We start from the raw sequence: 27,010 nt of genomic DNA, 5'->3' as shown, positions 1-27,010 counted from the left end.
GTCAGGGGATTAGCATGTGGGGTTACGGGAATAGGGCCTGGGTGGGATTGTGGTCAGTGCAGACTCGATGGGGCAAACGGCCTCCTTCTGCACTGTAGGGATTCTATGTTCCCTAACGGACAAGCAGTGTGAAAATCAGGGGCAATGGAGGTATCAAGAGAGATGGTAACATAAATTGCTTATGATAACATTTCTGTCACAGTAGTTTATTCATAGGTAAAAATCTTCAACTGCTGACACCAAAATAAAAACAGCAACTGCAGAAACACAGCAGATCTGTCACCATCTATGAAGAGATCCTGAGAGAGCTGCTGTGTACTTTCAGCAATAGCTGGGTAGGTTGATAGCAAACCAAAAATGTACTAAACTCAGGATTTAGAATGATAATAGTATAGTTACAGTCTATTTATATTCAGGGTTATTCTAAGCATGGCACTAAGACCAGCAACATTGCATAGTTTCAAAGATAAAAGTTTGCATCAATAATTTTAACATGGTGACCCTCAAAATAATTTACATAATTTTCAACATCATAAGGGGAAATCTTTAGTCCAGTTGGCATTAAAATATTCATAGCAAACATGTGGCATAGTCACCTCCAAGCCCTTGATTCAATCCTGCTAATATAGAGAGGATAAAGGTGGCAATCATGAACAGAAATTAGTGCTGGGGGAAAATCATTGACAGTGAGGATTGATTCACAGCATATAAAATCACAGCCAAAATCTACAGTCACACTCTGAGAAATATCCCTTCCTAACCACATTTCGTCTGTACCCACATCACATAGGCTGCAGTGGTTCAAGAAAGCAACTCATCACCATCTTCTTAAGGGCAATTAGCGATAAATGCTGGCCTAGCCAGAGATGCACACATCTGGTGAACGAATTAAAAAAGCAGTTAAAAATGATTATTTATTTGTTGTCAGATAGCCCTGCCATTGCTACTGAGCAAACCACAACTGGTTTGGAAGTAGTTTATGTAGTTATGGGATGTATAGGAAAAATATTCATGTCTCTACTCAGTGCCGACTGAAACGTTCTAAAATAATTTAAAGTGTCTTTTGGAATGCCTCGAAGTCCAACAATGTGCCTTTTGCTATCTCTTCACAGAATACATGATCAGGTGTTGCAACCAGTTTATCCAGTGAGATGTAGTTAGGTTGAGTTGGGTCATACTGGGCTCGTCCCAAGTGTTCAAGAAACAGATGTCTGTCTTTAATTCTCAGAAACTTTGCATTAAAAACCTAGGGCAAAAACAAAATTACTTACGAGGTGCAACAAGTTAATTCTCAATATACAGAGTTATAAGATTGTTTTTAGATAAATTAAAATGCTCATTCCTTTATAATGAACAAAGTCAAAAGTTAATACCCAAGAAAAGAGCAATATTTATGTCTTCAGTTGAACAGTCCTTAATGTGACAAGGAAAGCTCTCCATATTACATTTTAGTACATAAAATATTGGCCAGGATTCTCCCAAAAAAATTCTAAGTGCCGAATTTGTGTAACAACAGGAATAACTCCTGCTGTTTTTTTAGTGGGATTTTCAAACTGAATCTCTCTCACTCTGAGACACTCCATGATGCACAGAGAGATTTGCGCTGAAAATTTGGGCGCGGGGCCTATTACTGCAGGAGACGCCGGCAGCATAGTGCTGAGCGAGCCACTGCGTGTGTGCCGATCTGTCATAGCGGAGATTGGTGCATGCGCAGTAGCCCCACACTGCCAGTCTCCCAATCGCTGACCAACTTAATCGCTGCCCCCCCCACACCCACTTTCCCCCAATCTCCCCCAATCTCCAGGATGCTGGTGGGATGGAACATTTAAGTTATGAAGAGAGGTTGGAGAGGCTTGTGTTGTTTTCGTTGGAGCAGAGAAAACTGAGGGGTGACCTGATTGAGGTGTTCAAGATGATGAGTGACATGGACAGAGTGGATAAGGAGCAGCTGTTCCTCTTAGTTGAAGGGCCAGTCACAAGGGGACATAGGTTCAAGATGAAGGGCAGGAGGTTTAGGGTGGATATGAGGAAAACTTTTTTTTTTCCCCCCAGAGGGTGGTGATGGCCTGGAATGCGCTGCCTGGGAGAGCGGTAGAGGCGGGTTGCCTCACATCCTTTAAAAAGTACCTGGATGAGCACTTGGCACATTATAATATTCAAGGCTATGGATCCAATTGCTGGCAGATGGAATTAGGTGGGAGTTCAGATGTTTCTCATGTGTTGGTGGGACAACGGGCCTCTTCTGCACTATATGATTCTAATTCAATGAAAACATTTTGTGATCATGCAGTTTTAATTTTAAAAAGTCCGCTCATTGTAGAAAAAGGAGCCAATATTGACAAGCCGATAAAAAACATTGCCAATAAAGATCATGCATTAATTGGAATATTGTTAAGATTAGGATATGATACATTTAATATCAAAAGATGAAATAAGCAGCTATATCTACCTGTGGAAATTTTGTCATCAGGTGGTGAGGGATACCCATAGTATTGTGCAAGTAATCAAACAACCTAGTCACTTTTTTCTTACTAGCCGTGAGGAGTTTGGGGACGCTAGTTACCATGTGTTGGATTTCATTATCACGGAATCCCAACTCAATCCGGCAAACCTGAGAAAAAAAATAAAAGTTGCTTGAGGGAGAGGTTTGCAATGATAAACTTGTTATAACTAGATGAAAACCCAGCCACTGTTTAAGTTTATTTATTAGTGTCACAACTAAGCTTACATTAACACTGCAATGAAGTTACTGTGAAAATCCCCTAGTTACCACACTCTGGCGCCTGTTCGGATACAGTGAGGGAGAGTTTAGCATGACCAATGCACCTAACCATGTCTTTCAGACTGTGGGAGGAAACCAGAGCACCCGGAGGAAACACACGCAGACACGCAGGGGGAAATATGCAGACAGTCGTCCGAGGCAAAAATCGAACCTGGATCCCTGGTGCTGTGAGGCACTGCAGCCATTAGATAGTCAAAGCTAAATAGGTTCCATTTTACTCTACAAACAGAAAACCGTGGATGTTGGAAATCTGCAACAAAACAGAAAATGCTGGAAATACCAACACCATGGTGGCACAGTGGTTAGCACAGCTGCCTCACAACTCCAGGGACCTGGGTTCAACTCCCGGCTTGGATGACTGTTTGTGTGGAGTTTGCACACTCTCCCCGTGTTTGTGTGGGTTTCCTCTGGGTGCTCCGGTTTCCTCCCACAATCCAGAGATGTGCAGGTTAGGTGCATTAGCCATGCTAAATTGCCCCTTAGTGTCCTGGGATGTGTAGGTTAGAGGGAATAGTGGGGTAAATATGTGGGGTTACGGGGATAAGGCCTGGGTGGGATTGTTGTCGGTGCAGACTCGATGGGCTTCTACACTGTAGGGTTTCTGTGGTTTCTATGGCTACCTGCTGAGTATTTCTGGCATTTTCAATTTTAATCCATATGGACATGTAACTGGAAACTGCTTTCCTTCTAAATAAGAAGGGGACTGTACACTACATATTTTTGAAACACTAATTATATAAAAATACATTATTTGGAACCCACTTGTTGCCAACTGTTTCCATTATAAATCCAACGTTCACATTTTTAATGGAAACTGCCCTTGTATGCTTAATTTTTATTTTCCAGGACGCAACGAGATTGGCATGGCTGCTTTTATCGCCAAATCCTATTTGTCCTGACAAAATTTCTCCTTAAATGTCTGCACATCTTGTGGTGTTGGTGCTTCCAAAATGATTTAAGTTGGAGAGCTCCATTATTATGATTCACCAATGAAGGAAAGGTGATAAATATCCAAAGCAGGATGGTGTGACTTAGCGAGAAACTTGCAGATAGTGTCACTGTCTTTCTTTCTCAGTGGTAGAGGTTGCAAGCTTGTAGAGAGGCTGCAGTGTATCTGGTACATAGTGCATTTTGGTAACACTATCGGTAAATCATGAATTAGTGGCACAGGCATTAATGAAATAGAATGTTTCAAGAGAGTGTCAAACTTCTTGAACAAAGGCCATTGCTTTTTAATTGAACTTTACAGGTTGTGGAAAGCAAGTGAAGAATCATTTGCTACAGACTTAACCATTATCTTGTCTGGAAAATGTTGATGGTGGCAATTGCCATTTAAGATCATGGGAATGTGTTTTCGAATTGTTTGATTCTTGCATGGCACAACTGTTACTTGCCAACTGTCAGACTAAAAATGGTTTTGCCATTGGTTGTTCGATTATTGGAGGAATTGTGAATGGAATGCCGACACTATAGTTTAATTGCTGTACAGTGTCACCCTGAATTTCTGGTAGAAGTCATTAGTGAAGCAGGTTGAGATAAGGATTTTGCCCTGAGAAACACAGGCAGCAATGAATCATAAAATCATAAAAACCCTACAGTACAGAAAGAGGCTATTCGGCCCATCGAGTCTGCACCGACCACAATCCCACCCAGGCCCTACCCCCATATCCCTACATATTTTAGCCACTAATCCCTCTAACCTACGCATCTCAGGACACTAAGGGGAAATTTTTAACCTGGCCAATCAACCTAACCCGCACATCTTTGGACTGTGGGAGGAAACCGGAGCACCCCGAGGAAACCCACGCCCTGGAGTCGGCACTTCAAAAGCATGAACATTTTGTAAATTTTATTCCAGCCACTCCAGGCTTTTACCAATGACCTCAAGCTTGGCTGGGGATCATTGGTGTCATACTCTGTTCAAGGCTAGCTTGATGTCAATGATAGATACTCTCACATTTAGAGAACACAGCTCTTGCATCCATAGAGGCAGCACAGTGGCACAATGGCTAGCACTGCTGCTTCAGTGCCAGAGACCCGGGTTCAATTCCAGCCTCAGGTCACTGTCTGCGTGGAGTTTGCACATTCTCCCCGTGTCTGTGTGGGTTTCCTTCCACAGTCCAAAGATGTGCGGGTTAGGTTGATTGGCCATACTAAATTAAACTTAGTGTCAGGGGGAATGGCAGGGTAAACATGGTCAGGGTAAAAATGGCAGGGTTACAAAAATAGGGCCTGGGTGGGATTGTGGTCAGTGCAGACTTGATGGGCCGAATGGCCTCCTTCTGCACTGTAGGGATTCTACGATTCTATGATATTTGATGTGGTCAGCAGCAAAGTGGTTCTGGCAGAACCCAAACTGAGCACTGTTATTGATGAGGTGTTACCTGATTATTTTCCCATCGGGAGATGGGTTGATGGGTGAATGGGACAGGGGAGTACAGTGGCAGCAGTTCTGAATGAGTCTGAGGACATTTCATTTAGGAATGTAGAAGCTGGGAGAAGAAGCCAGTGACCAAAAACGCCCAGCAAATACAACCAGTGCCAAGTGGCAGGTTGGCTCTTGGAGTCTCTTAATTCCTGGGTGCGGGATTACACTGCATTAAATGCCTCATCTACACTTAAGATATAAAAAAACATAACCAAAGCCATGGAACCGAACAACTTCAGAGTGCACAGGCAAGAGTAAAAACTCTGACCACTATACACTTCAGGAGCATATAGATCGGGAGATGACAATGGGAGCTGCAGCTACAAGGCACAGTTTTGCAGGGAGAACACAAAGGACTGACCATTACTGGGCTGGGGAATAGATAGTTGGGTAGTGAGGAGGAGAGTAGAAGCGATAAAGAGTGCGTGCGTCAGAGAGTTTAACATTTAAAAATGTTGAGGCGCTAAGCAACAGGTTATAAAGGATGGCCCAAAAAAGCACAGCACTTAAATTATAGAAAAAAATATTCTATATTAAAAAAAACACGAAGTGGTTGAAGAAAAGCACTAATATTTACCGTCTACAAGGTTAAGGAAAAGCATGACAACAGCTGGTTTATCTTTTAACACGCTTTCAATTGGGTGTGGAATCCAGGTCTAGTAGACGTTGCATTAAATTTAGAGCCCGGCCCTTCAGTAGTAAAGGTAGGAAACACTTCCACACACAAAGGGGGATAGAAATTTGGAACTCTCCTGCAACATCAGTCGATGCTGGGACAACTGCTGCTTTTTAGGCCCGAGACTTGTAGGTCAAAGATCGGTCACGATCCCACTGAATAGCAGTACAAGTTTGAGTGGGGCGGGGGGTGAAATGGCTAAGCGGCTTGCTCTAAGGATCACACGTTTATTTGGGATTTTTACTTGGTGTCATACAAATACCTCTTCGGGAAAAACATCGCTGTTTCACTTACTTTGAGATTTTCTTTGACTGGCTCCAAGCTGCCAGTCAACAATCTGGGAAGTCGGGTGACCAGATCACGGGTCTAGCAGAAAATGAAAGACTAAAGTTACAATTTAAGAAAAAAGAGAAAGTAACTGCGAACAAGACAGTCTCTGAAAACGAGATGTTAACATTTGAGGTTAATCCCCATCAACAGAACCCAATCCGGTGAAAGGTTAACATCGAGTAGAAACCTTTAATTTTTTTAAAATCTGCTGTACATTTCCAGTAGTTTTCTTTCATTTAGAATTAATGGCAAATGAGATCACTTGTGTCTTGCTGTAGGTCATCCCTAATTTGGTCAAATCGGTTCACTAGAAATCACTCGAATGTAACACCCGCTGAATGTTTCCAGCAGTTTCCGTTTTTACCCCAGTGTTTTCTATAATGGCTCAACAGAAGATCTGCTGAAGTCTGAACTAATACTGAATTAAACACCAATGCAAAATCAAACTACGGTGCACGCCAGAAATCTAAAATAAAACAGAAAATGCTGCAAATGCTTCATCATGCAGCATCTGTGGAGATAGAAACACAATCATCACCAACTGTTCCAGATGGTTCCCACTCCAATCTCTCATCACTTGCCTCCTACAGTGTTCCAATGAAGCTCGTTCAAGTATCTGCACTTCACCTTTTGTTTAGACGTTTTATCGTGTTCTGGGCTCAATATTCAGTTCAACAACTTCACTTCATAACTCCAATCGCGGCTAACGGGGTGGTTCTGAGATTGATATTTACTCTAGACTTATCCTTTGTTTCATCTTTTGCTTAGAACCGTCTTCCCTTTTGTCATTTAATCTTTGTTGCCTTCACTCTATCAGTCCTTCCCTATTTAAAAAAAAAGTTCATTTATGGGAAATGGGCATAGGTACACCCACAGTGGTGTTAGGGATGGAGTTCCCCCGATTTCAACCCAGCGATAGTGAAAGAACGGCGTTATATTTCCAAGTCAGGATGGTGAGTGACTTGGAGGGGAACTTCCAGGTGGTGGTGCTCCCATGTATCTGCTGCCCTTGTCCTAGATGGTGGTGGTCATGCGTTTGCAAGGTGCTATCGAAAGATCCTCGAGTTCCTGCAGTGCATCATATGGATGGTACACACTGCTGCCACAGTGCATTAGTAGTGGAGGGAATGAATGTTTGTGGATGCTGTGCTAATCAAGAAGGCTGCTTTGTCTTCAATCGTATTGGCCTTCTTGAATGCTGTTGGGGCTGCATTCATCCAGGCAAGTGGATAGTATTCCATTCCATCATATTTCTTGCAAATAGTGGACAGATTTTAGGGAATCAGGAGGCGAGTTACTCATCACAGGATTCCTAGCTTCTGCTGTGCTCTTGTTGCCACAGTATTTATATGTCCAGTCCAGTTCAGTTTCTGGTCAATGGTAACCCCCTTTTCCCTGCCACTGCTTGCTTAAAATTGATCATATCTCTAAAAACTCTCAGTTCTGACAAAACCCAAAGATTCTGCCTGACCTATAGAGTACTGCCAGAATTTTCATTTCTATGAAGTTGAACCTGGCTTCTCTAATTCTGGCCTAATATTTTTTAAACTTATTTATGGGCTGTGGATGTCACTGGCTAGGACAGCATTTTATTGCCCATCCTCAGTTTCCCTCAAGATGGTGGAGGTGAGCTGCCTTCTTGAACTGCTGCATTCTCTGAGATGTAGGTACACCCACAGCGCTGTTAAGGAGTGTAATGTCCTAACTATGTTAGGGGTTGTGGGATTTAAACAAAAAGAAAAGATATGGTTTGCACACATAGATTCAAACTAACCAGGTTTATTCTTGGAACTCTTGCCTGTACAGAGAACTGAAACAGCAGCTTGTGCAACACCCTAATGACATCACATCAAATCATATGACCAGCTCTTAAAGCAATCATGCAACCAGTTAAATATAGAACAGGGAGAGTGTTCTAGGGTTTTGACCCTTGTACATCTGTGATTTAGCACATTACCATTCGCTGCCTAAACCCTGAAGTTTTGCAATTTCTTCCCTAAAACTCTACTTCTGCATCCTCCTTTAAGACAATACTTAAAACCTACCTCTCTGACCATGTTTTTGGTTACCTGTCATATTCTCTCTAAGTGGCTCAACACCAAATTTTGTTTGCAAACATTCCTGTAAAAGTACCATGGGATATTTTACCATCTTGACGGCACCTATATAGTTATCTACATTCCCTCATGCAACATAAGCAAACAGTAGCACTGATGAAGAATGGTCATAACTTCATTTCAACTGAAAACCTATTTCAATATATGAGGGAATCACATAGGTTCAAATGTACTTTGCTTTTACTATACATAGCAAAAATCACTTCATTCACTGCATATTTACTGTAAATTATGCTATAGTTGCATTAATTGACAGTAGGATCATAGATATATCAGCAATTTATTCTTAAAATAATAGCTGCTTGCTCTGTAGTTCCAACCTGCTAAACCAGGACAATTGGGTGTAATCTCATTTTCATAATTCATGTTGGGATATTGATGGGGAGGTTTTTTAAAATAACTATTTTGTGACAAATGGGTGTTACTGACTGGGCTAGCATTTACTGCCCATCCCTAATTGCCCTTGAATTGAGTGGCTCGCTAGGCCATTTCAGAGGGCATTTAAGATTCAACCATGTTACCGCGGATCTAGGGTCACATGTGGGCCAGATGAGGCGAGGATGGTTTCATCATTAGACTTTTATGGAATTCAAATTTCACCATCTGCCATGGTGAGATTCGAACCCTGGTCCTCTGGATTGGGTGACAATACCACTACACCACCGCCTCCCCGAGTATTTGTGCCTAGGTTGTTCTCATGCCTAAAGAATGGTGATGGCAGAAAATGTTCTGGAGAGAGTTGCCTGGTAACCTTTTTAGCCAGATGCATTTCACTAGGAGAGGGAAAGATCTCAGCATTTATTATTTATTTATTCAGTCACTAGTAATGCTTACACTAACACAGAAATGAAGTTACTGTGAAATTCCCCTAGTCGCCACAGTCCGACGCCTGTTCAGGTCAATGCACCTAACCAGCACATCTTTCAGAATGTGGGAAGAAACCGGAGCGTCCGGAGGAAACCCACGCAGACACGGAGAGAACGTGCAAACTCCACACAGACAGTGACCCAAGCCTGGAATCGAACCCAGGTCCCTGGTGCTGTGAAGCAGCAGTGCTAACCACTGTGCTACCGTGCCGTCCCAATGCAGGTGATTTCAGGTAGCAGTTCAAAAAGTAAAGCGCAGATATTTTCTGTGGATTCATAAACATGAAGGATATTTAACAGAATTTCAGCAGGAATCTGTAAAAAAAAAGTATCAGGAACCAGTGTAAAAGGGAATTCTGTCTGTCTGCAGATCAATTTCTCCAGCACAAATAGAAGCAGCACATCTCTGCCCTCATACAATTCCAGCTATTCACATCACATGGGCGGCACGGTGGTACAGTGGTTAGCACTGCTGCCTCACAGCGCCAGGGACCCGGGTTCAATTCCCGGCTTGGGTCATTGCCTGTGCGGAGTCTGCATGTTCTCCGTGTCTGCGTGGGTTTTCTCTGGGTGCTCTGGTTTCCTCCCACAGTCCAAAAGACATGCTGGTTAGATGCATTGGCCATGCTAAATTCTCCCTCAGCATACCCAAACAGGCGCTGGAGTGTGGCGACTAGATTTTCACAGTAACTGCATTGCAGTGTTAATGTAAACCTATTTGTAACACTAATCAATACACTTTTTAACAAAAAAAGGAAATCGCTATTTCAAAGAACATACACTTTTCTTGTATATAGCTTACCTGTGACAGCTGTAGTTAGATTCAGTTTATACCACTCACTTTGGAGTTAGAAAGTTGACTGTTCAAGGTATATTCCAGAACTGAAGCACATATCTAAACAGGCAGTCCAGTGCAACACTAAGAAAGCCTTACATTATCAGGAGTACCACCCTTCAGTGAGGTGTTAAACCGAGGACAGTCCATTTCACTCAATGATTTAGATGGATTTTAAAGATTCCATGATGTAAATTGTGGGGAAATCTTTTTACCAGCCTGGTCAATCTCTCCATTCCACCAAAACTATATTAATTAATCATCCATCACATTGTTTGTTGCGGTATCTTTGTTGTGCACAAAAGTGGCTGCACTTCAAAGCAATTCATGAACTACTTTGAAACATGGTAAGGTGCCAAGTAGAAGGTTTTCTTTCTTTTAAATGCCAAAGTAATTAAGCACCACTTTAAAATCCAGACTCCCCATTAATTGGCCATTCCAATTAACAGTCTCACGCCATGCTTAACATTGATGACTAGTGGTAATGATCAAAGACATCATAAGTGGCATTGAGGTTGAATTATTCTGGGTCCATGGCTGGCATACAAAGACCGTAGTTATAGAAGGTCTCCTCATCCCATAACGTCAGGTCTCACCACACGCAGCTGAACTTCCCTCATGAGAACTGCACATTCACAGCATTGAATTCAATCCCAGCATTACCTTTTGCACATTTAGCCCCAGTTCTTTCTGATAGAACCCCAGCCGATTGTCCAGTCTTTCCACACTGAAGTTCAACAAATACGGGGCTCTTGACACCATCCTTGCAATGGCTTCTTTGCTGAATTTCTTAGATTGCAGGTACTGTATTCTAAAATAAAATGAAAAACCATTGTATTGAATTAAAAGACTTAAAACTGATACTTCACCAAATATTTGGATTGTATAAACGTTCATAAGATATTAGGGAACATACTATGTATCAAATTAGTTAGTACAGAGACTAATGAATAAGGTTAAATAATATGGAGTTGGGACAATTAACAGAATTGATTGCTGGCTGGGTTCAATACAGAAAACATGGAATGGGAGAAAGGGGTAGTTATTCAAAGTAGCAAAGAAGGACAAAATGGTGGGCTGAGACCACTACTGTCCCCAACTTGCATTAAAAGAATTACTTTGGAATCAAAAACCCGATTTCTAAACTTTGGGATGATAAATTGGGGTGGGGGAGACGTGGGGGTGATAACAGTCAAAATAGTCAACACAGAGGAGGACTGCAACGAATTATAGGAGGACACTTATAAACTTGCAGAATGAGAAAGTAATTGGAAAATGAAGTTCAACACATACAAAAATGAGGCAGTACATTTTGGACAAAGAATTACTTGGAAAGTGCAAATCTCGATGTGGTGTTGGAACAAAGGGGTTTCTCAGGGCACAAATTTACCAATCACTAAAAGCTACGCCACAGGTTAGCAAGGCCATAAAAAAAAAGCAAACCAAATCAAACACCAGGCTTTATTCCTGGAGGGGTAGAATTGAAAACTAGGGAAGTTACGATAAATCTGTACCCATCCTTGGTTAGATTGCACTTATGAATACTGTGTGCATTTCTGATCACCATATTCCCTCCTAGCCATTCACCATCCGGATTTGGAACTATATCACCATTCTTTCACTGTCGCTGGGTCAAAATCCTGAAAATCTATCCCACCAGCACTGTGGGTGTACCTACACTACATGCACTGCAGTGGTTCAGAAGATGGCTTACCACCACCTTCTCAAGGGCAATTATGGATGGCAATAAAAATGCTGGCCTGGCCAGAGATGCCTATATCCAAAGAACAGTACAGCACTGGAACAGGCCCTTTAGCCCTCCAAGCCTGTGCCGACACATGTGCCAATCTAAACTAAAGACCTTTTGCTTCTACATGATCCGTATCCCTCTTTTCCCTGCCTATTCATGTATCTGTTAGGATGCCTCTTAAATTTTGCTATTATATCTGCTTCCACCACCTCCTCTGGCAGTGCATCTCGTGAAAGAATAATTTCTAAAAAGAGATATTAGGAAGACAAAAGCCTTGCTCAAGCACATTAGGTTTAAGGGGCCAAAAGGTTTAAGGAGGAAATTCCTGATGGCTAAAGACAAAGTAGACAATGAATAGTGTTGCCAGATGGAATGCTTAGGAGTCTGGATTCAGGGGAATGGAGAGTTTGATGGAGTTTATGGTATTAGAGAAAGTTACAGAGATAGAAAGGCATAAAATAATGGAGAAATTTAAACAAACGATAAGTTTAAATTTGAGGCATTGGTGATTGGGACCCAAAGAAGTTACTGAAATCCGGGGTGACAAGTGATCAGGATCTGGTATAGGAAAATATACTAAATTGTGCTTGTGCCAAAGTTTACAATGTAAAAAGTAATTGGAACAGGAGGTCATTGGAGTAGATCAGTCTGCAGATAACAAAGGAGTGGATGAAGGTCTCAGCAGCAGGTACACTCATAGTACTGCAGAACTTTGAGAGGAAGTGCCCCAGATTTTTGATTTGATTTATTAGTGTCACATGTATTAGTATACAGTGAAAAGTATTGTTACCGTACATAAAGAAGAAAAGGAGAGGGTTCAGAATGTGTTACAGTCATAGCTAGGGTGTTGAGAAAGATCAACTTAATACGAGGTAGGTCCATTCAAAAGATGACATGTATCGTAGGTTTTTAAAAGGGGTAGCTGCAGAAATAGTGAATCCGTTGGTTTTGACTTTTCAGCATTTCTTAGATCCTATAACATTTCCCAAGAATTGGAAAGTAGCAAACATAACCCCACTATTTAAGAATGAACAGAAAATGAGATACTATAGGCTCGTTAGCCTAACATCAATAACAGGAAAAATGCTAGATTCTATGATTAGAGAAGTGATGACTGGGAATTTAGAAAATCATACGATTAAGCAGACATGGAGTTATGAAAGAGACATAGTATTTGACAAATTTGTTCGAGTTTACTGAGGATATAACTAGTAAGATGGATGAGTGGAACCAGTGAATGCTGTACATTTGGATTTTCTAAAAGCATTGAGAAGTGGCTTTTAGACAGAAAATAGAGAGCAGGAACAAATGGGATATTTTCAGGTTCACAGGTTATAACTAGCAGGGTACCACAAGGATCAGTACTTAGGCCTCAGCTATTCACAATATGTATTAATAATTTAGATGAAGGAACTGAATATAACATTCAAGTTTGATGGTACAAAGTTAGGTGGGAAACTAAACAGTGAGGAGGATACAAAGGGGGTGCAGAGGTTATGAAAATGCTGGGTGAGTGGGTCACAATACGGCAGATGGAATACAATGTGGCAAAATGTGAAGTTTTCCACTTTGGCAGGAAAAAAATAAAAAATAAGATTTTTTTTTAAGAATAGTGGGAAATGTTTGCAGTTAGAGGGACCCGGATGTCCATGTTTGTTTATTTATTAGTCACAAGTAAGGCTTACATTAACATTGCAATGAAGTTACTGTGAAATTCCCCGGTGCCTTTTTGGGACAATGCACCTAACTAGCACATCTTTCAGACTGTGGGACGAAACCGGAGCACCTGGAGGAAACCCATGTAGACACAGGGAGAACATGCAAACTCCACACAGACAGTAACCCAAACCAGGAATCAAACCCGAGTTCCTAGCGCTGTGAGGTAGCAGTGCTAACCACTGTGCCATCGTGCCGCCCATCACATGTACGCGAATTGCAGAAAATTTACTTGGATCCAAATTATTCAAAACTTTTATAATAGACTTGTTTAAAATTATAACCTCTCGGACTATCCTTTTCAAGATAACAATGACCCAACGCAGTTAATCTTCCCTTATATGCCTAAAATAAAAACAAAATACTCTGGATGCTGCAGATCTGAAATAAGTGTTTTGAAATGTATTTTCTTTCTCCACAGATGCTGCCAGAGCTGCTTTCCAGCACTTTCATTTTCTCATATTTCATTTCATAAAGTTCTAAGATCAACTGCTCAGCTCATCTCTGTACTCCTGCTAATAACTGAATAGCCTTTTTAAAAGAGAAAGACCAAACTTTCACACAGTGCTGCAAGTGCAGTCTCATCAGGACCAAATCCAGCTTTAAAATTGTCTCTTTGTTAATGTCTTATCTTAAACAATCTGGTTGTGCCAGTTGTTTCGCCGACCTGTCCATTAAAACTCCAAAGATCTTTCTTTTGTCAGCCACCTCAAGTCTACTCCTATTTAGCACAAAGTCCACACTGAGATTTGGCAGAGGGTCAATGTTACATTTAAAGGGCATTACACTTTATCTGCCATTTCTCAACACACTCGTTGGAATTCTACTGCCCCGCTCGCCATGGGGTTGGAGTGGGCGAGGGGCGGACAATGGAACGTTGACCGCGGGCGGGTATTTCTGGTCTCGGGTCGTGCGAGGTCGTAAAGTCCCACCCACAGTTCGAGTTTGAATGTGTGCATACTGAAATTCATCATTTTTCATGTTCCCCAGTTGGTATCCTCTGCAAATTTGGACACAATTTATTTCCCCAAATCATCTGTAAAAATTATAAGCAACAGCTGTCCCACATGGAAACTGGAGACACTCTCGCTACCAACAGGAAGCCTGTCCACTTCTGCTACTTGCTGTCACCTAGTTACCAATCATTCACAAGGTTGCAATTCAATTCTAATACATTCCCATCTATCTTATTGACTTGGATCTCATGTAGTAGCTTATCTTGTGGGACAATGTAAAATATCTTGAAATCTAAGTAGATAGTATTCATTGTCCCTCCCCTCTATATTAGGTCTGTTGTCATTTCAAAGAAATCCAATAAATTCTTCAAACATGACCTCTCATTCCTAAAATTATGGTGAGTGGATTAATTCTTGGACCTTATATTATCCCTCATCACAATGGAAGTAAGCCTCACAGGACTATTGTTTGATATTTTATCTTTTGCCCCTGTTTTGAATAAGAGATAGAAGCACTCTCTCTTATTTCAGATCTCCAGCATCCACAGTATTTTGCATTTATTTTAGGCACACGAGAGAAAATGAAGGATGTCGGGTCATTTCGCTCTTGAAAAGGATAGACTGAGAGGTTATAATTCTAAACACGTCTATTATAAAAGTTTGGAATAATTTGAATCCAAGTACATTTTCTGCAATTCATGTACATGGACATTCAGGTCTCTCTGACTGAAAACATTTCACACTATTCTGTAAAAATCTACTTTTTAAATTTTTCCTGCCAAAGTGGAAAACTTCACACTTTGCCACATTGTATTCCATCTGCCATGTTGTGACCCACTCACCCAGCATTTCCATATCCTCTGCACCCCCTTTGTATCCTCCTCACTGCTTAGTTTCCCCCCCCTAACTTTGTACCATCAAACTTGAATATGTTTTATTCAGTTCCTTTTTTGAAGATGGGAGTCACATTTCCTATTTTCCAACATGCTGGAATTTGGCTAAAATCCAGTGAACTCTGAAACAAATATCTCTAAGAACACGTGCAGCCATTTCCTTTGAATCTGGAATTAAAAATTGTCAAGAGCCAGGTAACTTATTTGCACGGAAATTCAACAGCTTCCTCAATGAATTTTTTTGTGATGTTGTTGATCTAAGAGTAAAGGGAGGCAATATAGACTTAATCGCACAGTTCTAAAGAGGGCAGAGGAAGAGAGACGCAAGGGTTCATGTGCACAGATCGATGAAACGACAGAACATATTGAGAGAATAGTTAACAAAGCGTAAGCAACCTTGGACTTCATCAATAGAGGCACTGAGTAAAATAACCCGGTTAAGTTATACTCAATCTTTATAAAACTTAACTCTGGTTAGGCCAGAAGCAAAGTATTGGGTCCAGTTCTAATCATCACACTTTAGGAAGGATACGAGAGTCCTCGGGAGGGTGCAGAGGAATTTACCAGAATGGTTCCGGGGTGAGGGATTTTAGCTGCAAGCTTAGGTTGGAGCAAAGGATTGAGAGGAGATTTGAAAGAGGTGTAAAGATTAAGACAGATTTAGAAAAGGTAGACAAAGAAAAGCTGTTGCCATTAGCCAATAATACAACAATTAGATGACATAGTTTTAAGGTTTTTGGCCATGAGATACAGGGCACATGTGAGGAAAAACTTTATGTAGCAACTGGAATGATCTGGAACTCAATGCCTATGAGGGCAGTGGAAGCAGCGATGATCAATGATTTTGAAAGGAAATTGGATGGGTGCTTGAGGGAAGTAATCTTGCAGGGCTACAGGGGATTGAGCGGAGAATGGGATTGATTGGACTGCAGAGAGTAGGCATAGACTCAAAAAGCCAAATAGCCTTCTCGCCTGCCTCAACAACCCTATAATTGTGTCAGCTTTCTTCTCCTATCTTTAGACACCACTTCGTCATTGTAATTTCGTGGGTCAATACTTCCTTTTCCCATTGTTTACTCTTGCCAGACTTGAAGAATGTTTTAGTGTTCTGCTTTATGTTTCCAGATGGTGTTTCTCTCATGGTCCGGAATTTTCCCGCCATTTCTGCCGGCGAGATCTTCCAATTTCTCTTGCAGTGAATCCCCACCACAGGGTGCATACCCTGTTGACAGAAGATCCCACTGCTGGCCAATAGTGGGCCACCTCCACCATTGCAGAATATGCCACAGAACGTGCAGAAAATCCCGCCCATTTCTCTTTGCAGATATCCATCAGTTTCTTGACATTCTTTATAGATCATCTGATCCTTTCCTTTACCTGATCTGTAGATTCTCCATGTCCTCAGACAAAATGAAGGGGTTTTTAGTGAGAAATGCTCCAAGCAGATGATCGTCTACACCTACATCTTTTAGAAATAGAAGTCGCTCTTTTATATCTCTTTCAAAATCCAACCGCAAGAGCATGTTGGCCACATTCGGTCGCCCTTCTAATTTGGACAGATCTACACCTGTAAGATATGATTAAAACTAAAATGCATTAACAGTGTACAGCCTCAAATAAATAAATATATGCGTGCACACACACTAACATCCAGTTACCCAACTGACTCCCCAACAATCCCAACCACTCAACTCACTTCCAGATCCAACTCCACACCCCCCCAGACAATCTGACCACCACCTCTGTCCAGCCACAACTACCAGTGCCAGCCCCACCCTCCCGCCATCCACTGTCCTCTAGATTTTCTTTTTGGTGTTTTGTCTCTCCTAGGGGTTGCCCTCTTTTTAGGGATAGGTAGAACCACTTGGGTCATCATTCTTAACACCACTTGTATTCGAACATCTCAGTAGACGAAATATCCTTTCCCGTTATATAATTTTTGTCTGGTTTGTAGACTCAATTCTTGAATGATACAAAACTAAACAAAAACTGTGAAGCTTGTGTAAATAAAGGTACATGTACATGTGAATAACAGTCAGCTAGGTTAGCCTGCTGCATCAATGTCTAAGATGCTGGAATTCTTTATAATTCTTTAAAAGAATTGTTACATACCCAGCAACACCAACTTGGTTAGAGTCTCAGACTGGTCAACATAGTCACGCAAGGTAAGAGAGGTTGGAGGTAGTGGAGGACTGGCCTCAATCTGCAAAGCTTCTTCTTCAGATATTTCTTCAAACAGAGAAGGGGATGGGACATCATCTAATGCTGGGATTTAAATAAAAATATTAAATTAGCCTGAAATTAACTGAAGTGTTTAATTCTCTTTCTCTCTCCACATACATTAGATTCAATAGGACATACTGGCCATTTGGGTCAACCAGTCCATGCCAGGTTTTTATGCTTCACTCTAGCCTTCCCCCACTTTCTTCATCTATATCTATCGTCCATCATATCATTCATTCCCTTTTCCCTCATCTTCCCCTTTAATACATCTACACTATTCGCTTCAACCATTCCCTGTGGAAGCGAGTTCCACATTCTCACCATTCTTTGGATAAAGAAATTTCTCCCGAATTCCCTATTGGATTTCTTGGTGACTATGTTATATTGATGGCCTCTAGTCGTGTTCTACCACACAAGAGGAAACATTCTCTCTGTATCCACTCTCAAAATCTTTTAGCAATTTTAAAGACTTCCAGTGGGTCACCTCTCAGGCTTCTTTTTTCAAGAGATGTGAGACCTTGCCTGTCGATCCTTTCCTTATAAATACACTCTCACATTTCTGGCTCATCCTTGTCAACCTGCTCTGCACTTTCTTCAGTTTCTCTCTCCCTCACTTTCCTCCTATAAAACACTTCCTGAAACCTACCACTTTGACTGGGCAGCACAGTGGCTAGCACTGCTGCCTCACAGTGCCAGGGACCCGGGTTTGATTCCCAGCTTGAGTCAATGTCTGTTTGGAGTCTGCACATTCTCCCCATGTTTGCATGGGTTTCCTCCGGGTGCTCTGTTTTCCTCCCACAGTCCGAAAGAAGTGCAGGTTAGGTGCATTGGCCATGCTAAATTCTCCCTTAGTGTACCCGAACAGGCGCCAGAGTGCGGGGATCAAGGGATTTTCACAGTAACTTCATTGCAGTGTTAATGTAAGCCTTACTTGTGACTAATAAATTAAACCTTTTTTAAAAAACTTTAAAAGCATTTGCCCATCTGAACTAATATTCCCTGATGTGTCTTGGAGTCATACTTTGCACTTTGGGATGTTTCACTCCTTTAAAAGGTACTAAGTTGTTGTTGTAATATAGTATTTTTATAACATGGTGACCAGAACTGCATGCAGTATTCCAAGTCTGGTCTAACTAAGATTTGGTACAGATTTAACAATAATTTCCCAATTTTTCAACTCTATTCCTCTAGAAATAAAGCCTATGGCTTGGTTTGCTTTTTCTTATGGCCCCTCGGTAACATGTGGCACAACTTTTAATAACTGGTGTAATTGTACTCCAAAGTCCCTTTGTTTCTCTACCCCACCTAGACTTGCACCTGGCAAGGAATAAGTGGCCTCTCTATTCTTTCTACCAAAATGTACTACCTCTCATTTATCTGTGTTGAGCTTAATTTGTTAATTATTTTCTGATTCTGTAAGTTTCATTAATATTTTCCTATAACTTGTTGCAGTCCTCCTCAGTATTAACTATCCCCTCCCAAATTTGGTGTCATGTGCTTGATTCCTGCTATTTATTTCCAGCATTTTTTGTTTTCATTTCAGATTTCCAGCACCCACACTATTTTTTTCATGATTTGCTAACCTTCCCTCCTCTTGCCATCATTAGACCCTCCACCTGTGTTCAATATTGCAGACGTTCTTCGCCTCAATTAGGTATTGAACACTGTTCAAAAGTAAGGCTGAGAAGTAGAAATATAGAAAATAGGAAAAAGGGGTAAGTGATTTGGCCTTTAGAGCCTGCTCTGCTATTCAATATGATCATGGCTGATCCTCTATCTCAATGCCATACTCACAAGCTCTCCCCATACCCCTCGATGCTTTTAGCTTCTAGAAATCTATTTCCTTCTTAAATATATTCAGTGATTTGGCCTTCACAGCCTCCTGTGGTAGAGAATTCCACAGGTTCACCACCTTCTAAATGAAGAAGCTTCTCCTAAATCTCAGTCTTAAATGGATGACCTCGTGTCCTAAGACTGTTCCTCCTTGTTCTAGACCCCTAGCCAGATGATGTCACCAGGAAACTCTCTTAAGAGAAGAACATAGCTCCAAAGAATGTTACTGGAACCAGCCGATGCACTTTCCTTCAACTCAATCGGAGTATTATGTGATGCATCACTCATTCATACAAGTCAGAGACATTACAGGAATCACTGTAAAGATTTTATGTATCTGCAATGCTATCTTGCATGTGTTGAACTGTACAGCACAGGTTCAGTGGCTGGTTTGGACTTAGCCACATCACAACTATACAGAAGTGATAGTAACACAGATACACAGATTCCAGTTGAGAAGAGATTTATATTCAACCTCAATGGCCTCAGTTAATCAAGCAGTCCATGGATACTCAACAGCTAGGCTTATTTGAAATAAAAACTGATATCTGGGTGAAGCGATAGAAGACAATTGAATTGCAGTCCCAGTTCATTTTGGATAACCAAAGGCTGGCTCAATAATAACACGCAGGCTCACGGCACCTTTAATAGAATAAGCTGGAATCATAGAATACCTACAGTGTAGGAGGCCATTCAGCCCATCAGGTCAGCACTGACCACAATCCCACCCAGAACCTATTTCCGTAACCCCACGTATTTGCCCTGCTAATCCCCTAACACTAATGGGCAATTTAACCTGGCCAATCAACCTAACCCGCACATCTTTGGACTGTGGGAGGAAACCGGAGCACCGAAGAAACCCACGCAGACACAGGGAGAATGTGCAAACTCTGCACAGGCAGTGACCCAAGGCTGGCATTGAACCCGGGTCCCTGGCGCTGTGAGGCAGCAATGCTAACCACTGTGCCACTATACAGTCACTTTATAGGAGTGCTATTAAATAACATTGGACATTGAGCCAGTAGACAGACTTGATTAAAGGAAGACGAGAAAGATGCAAGGATGTAGGAAGGGAATTCCAGAGCTTAGGAGCCAGCCAGCCAATGGTTGGTTAAAAATCAATTCCAAATTACATTTTTTTTTTACACTCAACAAAAAACACATCTCTTTCAATCTGCTTACCCACAGGTTGTATGTCTATGGCCAGACTAGACAGTTCTGTTTTGCCATGGTTTGGGCTTGTGTTTAGTAAAACATTGCCTTCTGTGAACCATGCAGTGCCATCTTCTTTACTTGATGGCGAGTCTGCCGCTGAAGAACTCAAGTTAGAACTTTTCAGCCCCCAGAATTTTTGAGTTAAGAGGCATGGATGTGTGTCTAAACCAGGCTGAGATCCAAGGCTGTATAAGGCTCCAGGTAACACCTTCCTTTCTTGCTTTGATGAGAAAATTAGGCCAGTGTTTCTCAATGAAGACCAATGGTAACAAATGCGACGACACAGTGAGGACATTTTCATTCAATTTAACATGATCTGTAAACAACAAATTTAATTAGTAAACATCAAGTTGTATTAGTAAAATGTTGGCTAAAGATTATGTTAAATACCATTTTAAATATTTCAAAGCATTACCCCTTTGAATATTTACAGATTTGAAACAGTAAATCAAAATATGAAATGGAAATCATAGGCTAACTTTCTAGGGTCAAGGCCCTGGCGTGGGTACATTTTCAGGCCTGACCCCACGTCACATCGGCACCTGATGCCCAACACAATTTCTAACAAGCACTCACCATCCAATTCCCAATGGCAAACAGGCTTCCAAGGCTAGACGGCCAACAGAAGGCCCTTCACCACTATCAGAGTGGGAGCTGCTGATGTAGTTACGAGTGAAATGAAAGTGCACTTTAAACAGCATTTCTTTAACCTCAAAAAGGCCAGAGACCTTCAATGTGAGTGGGCCACCTCTCTGCAGAAGGGCTAGCAACCACAGCTGTGGCTGGTGCTTTCAGGGTTGGCGGGGGAAGAAGGGGTAGGGTTGGTGGGAGAGGTAGCAGGAGAAGGAAATGGAGTCCTGGCCCCTAGATTACTGATGGAAGTTTCAATGGAAATTACGGGAGGCACTGGCCACAATCTTCAAATGCTCCTTGTATATGGCGGAGTGGTGCCAGAGGCTTAGAAATATTACATCACCGTTTAAAATTAGGGAGGGGGATAAACCAAGTAACTGAAGGCCAAATAATGCCATTGATGGGGAAACTAGACAATAAGATAAAATCAGTTGGCACTTGGAAACATATGGGTTAATAAACAAAAGTCCATACAGATTGTTTAAGGCAGATCATATTGACTAACTTTAATGCCTTGATCTAGTAACAGACAGGGTTGATGACTGCAGTGCAGCTGATATGTATGGATTTTCAAAATGCATAGTAAAGTGGCATATTATAGACATGTTAGCAATATTAAATTAAAGAGACGGTATTTGCATGGACACAAAATTGGCTAAGGACCAGCAAGGAGAGTCCTGGTAAACAACTGTTCTTCCAGATGGGAGGGGAGTATGCAGTGATGTTCCCCCAGGGTCAGTGTTAGGATCACAGGACTCTGATACATTTAATGCAGAAACACGAAAGGGCAGCCACGTCCACTTGGATAAAAAAATTGGCTTATGGACAGCAAACAGTGAGTAGTGATAAATGGTTAATTTTCAGATTGGAGAATAGGCAATAGTGATATTCCCCAAAAGGTCAGTGCTAGAACCACTGCTCTTTTTGCTATATAAATGACTTTGGTATTGGAATGTAGAGTAAACTTTCAAAATTTGCCATTGTCACACCTTCAAGTTTGATATCAGAAAGTGAGGATCATAACACAACAGGACTTAGATAGTCTAGCAGAATGAGCAAACCACTGACAGATAATTTAATACAGAGAGCTGTGAGGTGATGTATTTTGGTGAAAAAGATAGGAAGAGGGAATAGATAAAGCAGAGACGTTGTGCCAACCTTTATGGTTGGGCCACAACTAGAGTACACTATAATCTCTCCAGTCCGGAATACTTGAATTAAGCCACTTCTGGATTTCAGAATTTACTAGGTTATAGAATGACATTAGAATGCCTGACTACAAATATTTACCTGAAACATAAAACATTGATAAAATGGTATAAAGCAATAATAAAATTTGTTTCACTGATCCAAATATTGTATTTATCCTTCCAGATACAGTACTAAAGTTCTGCTGATTATTCCATACACTGCTTTATTTCACCAATAGTTAGGAGGGGCATGGAAGAAAGTGGCTGATAATTAACAGCAAGAGCTGCTAATTTTGGGTCCTTTGTTTCATCCAGACTGCTGGTTGATGGGATTGGACTGGGCAATGCTGATGGTGCGCGTACACAGGATTTTCCAACATCATCAAACATTTGCTGCAGCCTCATTCGTTTCATGTGTTTTGGCTGCTCCTTTATTAATTTCTCTTGGATCCTGTGCACGTGCATTACTTCTTGCTGGCTTATAAAACTTTGTTGCTCTAGAAAGCGAATGAAGCGGGAAGCTAGATTTATTCCCTCCTCCATGTTAATCCTCTCGTCAGGAACATTACCTTCTTCGTCACTGTTGTCACTATCTTCAGACTTGGGCTGCAAAACTACCTCAATTGTCTTTGAATCTGTCGCTTGTTGCACATCTGGAACATCATCTTCACAGTTTAGCCAAGTCACAATGTCTTGCTCGTCTATATCAACACCAATGTCACTTTGCATTCTTTTGGCATAATGCAAGAGATCAGCTGCCTTTGCCTTGTTTATATTAAAGCTTTCAGTGTTTTCCACTGTGTCCTCACCATTAAACATAACAACAGGGCACAACTTATGCCACGCATTTTGCAAGGTTCTCCTCGTGACACTGTCCCATGCATTTGCTAAACACCAAATAGCATCTTTGATACTGAAGGCTTTCTTGAAAGCATCAACACCACCAGTACTGTAGCTGTTCACAAGACGGCGCAAAAAACTGTTCCTGTAGTGGCTTTTCATTGATCGAGTAACACCCTGGTCCATTGGTTGAATTAAAGATGTGCAACCAGGGGGTAAATATGTAGGGAAGACATTGTCAGCATCTAATTGTTCCACAGGGGGGTGAGCTGAACAGTTGTCCAAAAGCAGCACGATTTTGCAGTCTGCAGCCAGCCCAATCTTTTGAGTGTGTGCACGAGCTTCAGGGACAAAAAGATTGTGGAACCAGTTACTGATGATCTCCTGGGTGACCCACGAACATTTGTTGGCCTCGTAAAGCACAGGCATGATTTTCGTCCCTTTAAAAGCACAAGGTTTAGCACTTCGTCCAACAACTAAGAGTTTGCACTTGTGTGTTCCTGCAGCATTTGCACACGTCAACACGGTGAGCCTTTCTTCTGGCTCTTGGCAATCGCGCACCGATGTCTCCTCTGCACCAGCAAGTGCGTGTTGTGGCAAACACCTCCAGAAAACATCCGTCTCATCGGCATTATATATCTGCTCTAGGCCAAGTCCCTCGTCCTTCATTAATTTCGCAAACTCAGTTACGTAACATTCAACAGCTTTCCTATCAGCAAGAGGTTGTTCGCCAGTGGCCTTCAGGCGAATCCCATGCCTATGTTTGAATTTTTGCAACCAACCTTGAGAGTACTCACACGCGGAACTAATTCTCAAATCTGTATGAAATTGTTTAGCCTTTTCCACAAGCATTGCCCCTGAAATAGGGAGCCCCTCACTACGGCACTGTCGGAACCATTCATACAGCACACCGTCATGATCAGCAGACTTGGCACTATGCAGTGTCCTGCGCTCACTAATCCCTTCAACTGAGTCACTTTCTGCACAGAATTTAAATAGTTTTTCACGTTGTTTCCTGATGTCGTAAATTGTTGAAAGACCCACGCCATACACCTCACACAAACTTTTCACTGAAGCACCCTTGTCTAGTTTCTGTATGATTTCCACCTTTTCCGATATTGTAAGTGTAATGTGCTTACGTTTTGTCGCATTTTTTTTAGATGACATGGTGAGTTTTTTTTTAAAGAAAGTATACCATGAGAATAGTTAGGTCTGTTCAGAAGCACCTCTGCAAAAAGACCGAGGGCAGGTGACAGCTGACTGTGTAGCATGGGGAAACATAGCGCGGGATGACAAAGTAACTCAGCTCACAAATTTCCACACTTCCATAGATCAGGTGAACCCGTGCCTTCTCGATTTGTTGCAGCTCCTGAAGAGTCAAGTGGCGAGTCCGTGAGTGGCTTGGGTTTGCTCAAAAAATATTTCCAGACAAGTGATTTTTCCAAACAATAAATTTTCAGACTGGAGAGGTTACTGCGTTCAAATTCTGGTCACCACACTTTCGCAAGGAAACAAGGATCCTCGAGAGGATGCAGAGGGAATTTACCAGAAGAATTCCAGGGATGAAGAATTTTAGTTACAAGGTTAGGTTGGAGAAGCTGGGGGTTTTTATGGAACAAAGGAGATCAAGAGAGTTAATAGATATACAAGATTATGACAGTTCAGACAAGGAAAAATTATTCCATTAGCTGATGGCACAAGGACTAGGGAACACAGATTTTGGGCAAGAGGTGGGGAAGAACTACTTTATTACGTGGTGAAAGTAAAAACAATCAATCCTTTCAAAGGAAATTGGATGGGGACATAAAAGAGCTTTCAGGGCTACAGGGGAATGGAATTGACTGATTTGCTCTGTGGAGAGCCAGCATACACTCGATGGGCCAAACGGCCTCCTTCTGTGCCGTACGGTGTTGGTCGGCTGTATGGGAGGCAAAATAAATTAAATGGTGCTGTTCTGAAACCGGTGCAAGGACGGAAACAAGTCCTTAAAGAGGGTAAAACCAGTCTAGAAGGTTGTTTTTAAAAAGGGACTCGGGATCCCTGGCTTGGGCAGGAGAGAAGTTTGCTGCTAGGCCTTTGCCAAGCCGGGTCAGCCTAAAGCTGGAGAATTACACCCAGTTCTGAGCACCAGGCTTCAGGACGGAAAGCCAGGGCTGTGAGAGAGTGTAGGGGTGTTGCAGCAGGGAATGGAGTTAGACTAACTGAGCTGAAGCCTCTCGGATACTCCCCACAGCCCAGGGTGAAGCTACACGCTCTGAGGTACCCACCTTAATGATTCCGCCCAGGAAGCACACACACCAATGTTTCATACACTGCTCCGGGGAAGAGAGAGAGCAGCGGACACTTACACACACAGCTCACATCACTGAATGTTGACACAAAACTCCTCTAACATTTACAGCACAGCCTCACCCAGACTTCAAAACAAGCCCATACCTTAGCAAGCGGAATTTAATTAGCAACAACAAGCCAAGACTTTTTTTTCAACTCAGCGGAAATGCAACGGGAAAACATCGCTAACAGCAGCTTCCACTTCCCATCAGTGCTGATCAGAGCAGGCTGGGCTGGGGAAGGTGTCTCCCTCACTCTGCAGGCTGGGCTGGGGAAGGTGTCTGTCTCCCTCTATCAGCTCCTCCACTCACTGTGATCAGAGCAGGCTGGGTTGGGGAAGGTGGCCCCCAATATCTATCTCTCTCTCCTGGCAGATTGTAGACAGGATTGAAACGTATTTCTCTTTTAGTTTTCTCTCTTTCCCGCAAGACTAGGTTGGGAAAAGTATTTCTCGCAGCTTTTTCTCTCTTGTTCTCCCTCTCTCTCTATTTCTCCCCCTCTCTGGTATTTCTCTTTCTTTCTCTCTATCAGCTATTTATTTCTATCAGCTATTTATTTTTCTCTATCTATCAGCTGTTTCTTTCTCCCAGTTGTTACACCCTCCCCACGTGCTTCAAGGACGTTCTGAAATTTAGCCTCGTCCAGAAATGGAATAGTCCACCACGAAGAAAAGGGGAGTGCTTTACACACACTTCCTTTCTTTTAGACGCCTAATCAACAGCTCCCACATGCAAAATCTCCCACCTTATGTATCAGGCAATATCTAGCTGTTGGGTGCCTGATAGGTGACTACTCAGTGTTGTCCGGGGGGCGGTGGTTTGGTCGGGTTAGTTCTCTCTCTCTCTGACTGGTTGGTGTGGGGGGTGTGCTCTGGGCTTTTGCTGGCTGCCGCTACTTGTCGGGCGGAGCGCTTTGCAGTTTGCAGCCATGGCGTCCGGCATAGGCAGCAGGACAATCAGCAAGGATGATGTGAATTACAAGCTGCATTTCCGCATGATCAACGAGCAGCAAGTGGAGGATATCACCATAGACTTCTTCTACAAGCCCCACACCATCACCCTGCTCACCTTCACCATCATCAGTGTCATGTATTTCGCCTTTACCAGGTAAGTGGCTGCGCCCAAGTTCTCTCTCTCTCTGCTTGCTGTCTATCAGCTGGCCCCCCTTTCACATCAGTGCATGAGTGTCAGGCTGCCTTTCCAATGATTCCGCTACTAGGCCCGTGATATAATGTATCACTTTGAAAACTTGCCTCCCGGTTTCGATTCTATGTCGCACGTCGATTTTTAATTTCTCCTTCTGAATAACAGCCTACTTCCACTTTGTCTGGCAGTCAATGCAGCTGGGTGGTGAAATGAACATTTTTATTGATGTGAAATTTTGTGTCCTTTGCTAG

General features: G+C 42.1%; 2 protein-coding genes across 9 annotated transcripts in view; one reads left to right on the top strand and one right to left on the bottom strand.

Moving 5' to 3' along the window:
• Positions 1-167: 167 nt before the first annotated feature.
• mterf3 (mitochondrial transcription termination factor 3) lies at positions 168-26,336 on the bottom strand. 8 transcript variants are annotated; one of them, XM_078215955.1, is made up of 8 exons: positions 25,720-26,336; positions 20,588-20,936; positions 17,462-17,614; positions 16,727-16,916; positions 10,698-10,845; positions 6,181-6,252; positions 2,450-2,611; positions 168-1,246 (listed from the first exon to the last, which is right to left on the bottom strand). In XM_078215955.1, exons 2-8 carry the CDS (start codon positions 20,919-20,921, stop codon positions 1,052-1,054), a joined length of 1,254 nt encoding a protein of 417 aa, XP_078072081.1. In that variant the 5' UTR covers positions 20,922-20,936; positions 25,720-26,336; the 3' UTR covers positions 168-1,051. The 8 variants fall into 8 exon arrangements, with proteins under 8 accessions (XP_078072081.1, XP_078072076.1, XP_078072084.1 ...); XM_078215950.1 differs by having other exon boundaries at positions 178-1,246; positions 25,551-26,224; XM_078215958.1 differs by lacking the exon at positions 25,720-26,336 and adding an exon at positions 25,486-25,557 and having other exon boundaries at positions 178-1,246.
• Positions 26,324-27,010, top strand: part of ptdss1b (phosphatidylserine synthase 1b) — a 40,142-nt gene continuing 39,455 nt past the window's right edge. The window contains exon 1 of the mRNA XM_078215960.1: positions 26,324-26,720. Coding sequence (XP_078072086.1) covers positions 26,542-26,720 — 179 coding nt within the window. The 5' untranslated portion in view covers positions 26,324-26,541. The remainder of the gene's footprint in view (positions 26,721-27,010) is intronic.

This window comes from Mustelus asterias, chromosome 7 (genome assembly GCF_964213995.1).
Source record: "Mustelus asterias chromosome 7, sMusAst1.hap1.1, whole genome shotgun sequence".
NCBI lineage: Eukaryota > Metazoa > Chordata > Chondrichthyes > Carcharhiniformes > Triakidae > Mustelus > Mustelus asterias.
This window is presented reverse-complemented; position numbering and strand designations above follow the sequence as displayed.

Bases quoted from the DNA above. Each gene is read 5' to 3' on its own strand.
- mterf3 (XM_078215955.1), bottom strand. From the start codon at position 20,921: ATGAAAATGTCCTCACTGTGTCGTCGCATTTGTTACCATTGGTCTTCA. The intron at 2,612-6,180 runs GTAAGTGAAACA...TTTTTTTCTCAG, and splicing joins CAGTCAAAGAAAATCTCAAA to GTTTGCCGGATTGAGTTGGG. The intron at 1,247-2,449 runs GTAGATATAGCT...TTTTTGCCCTAG, and splicing joins TGATGACAAAATTTCCACAG to GTTTTTAATGCAAAGTTTCT.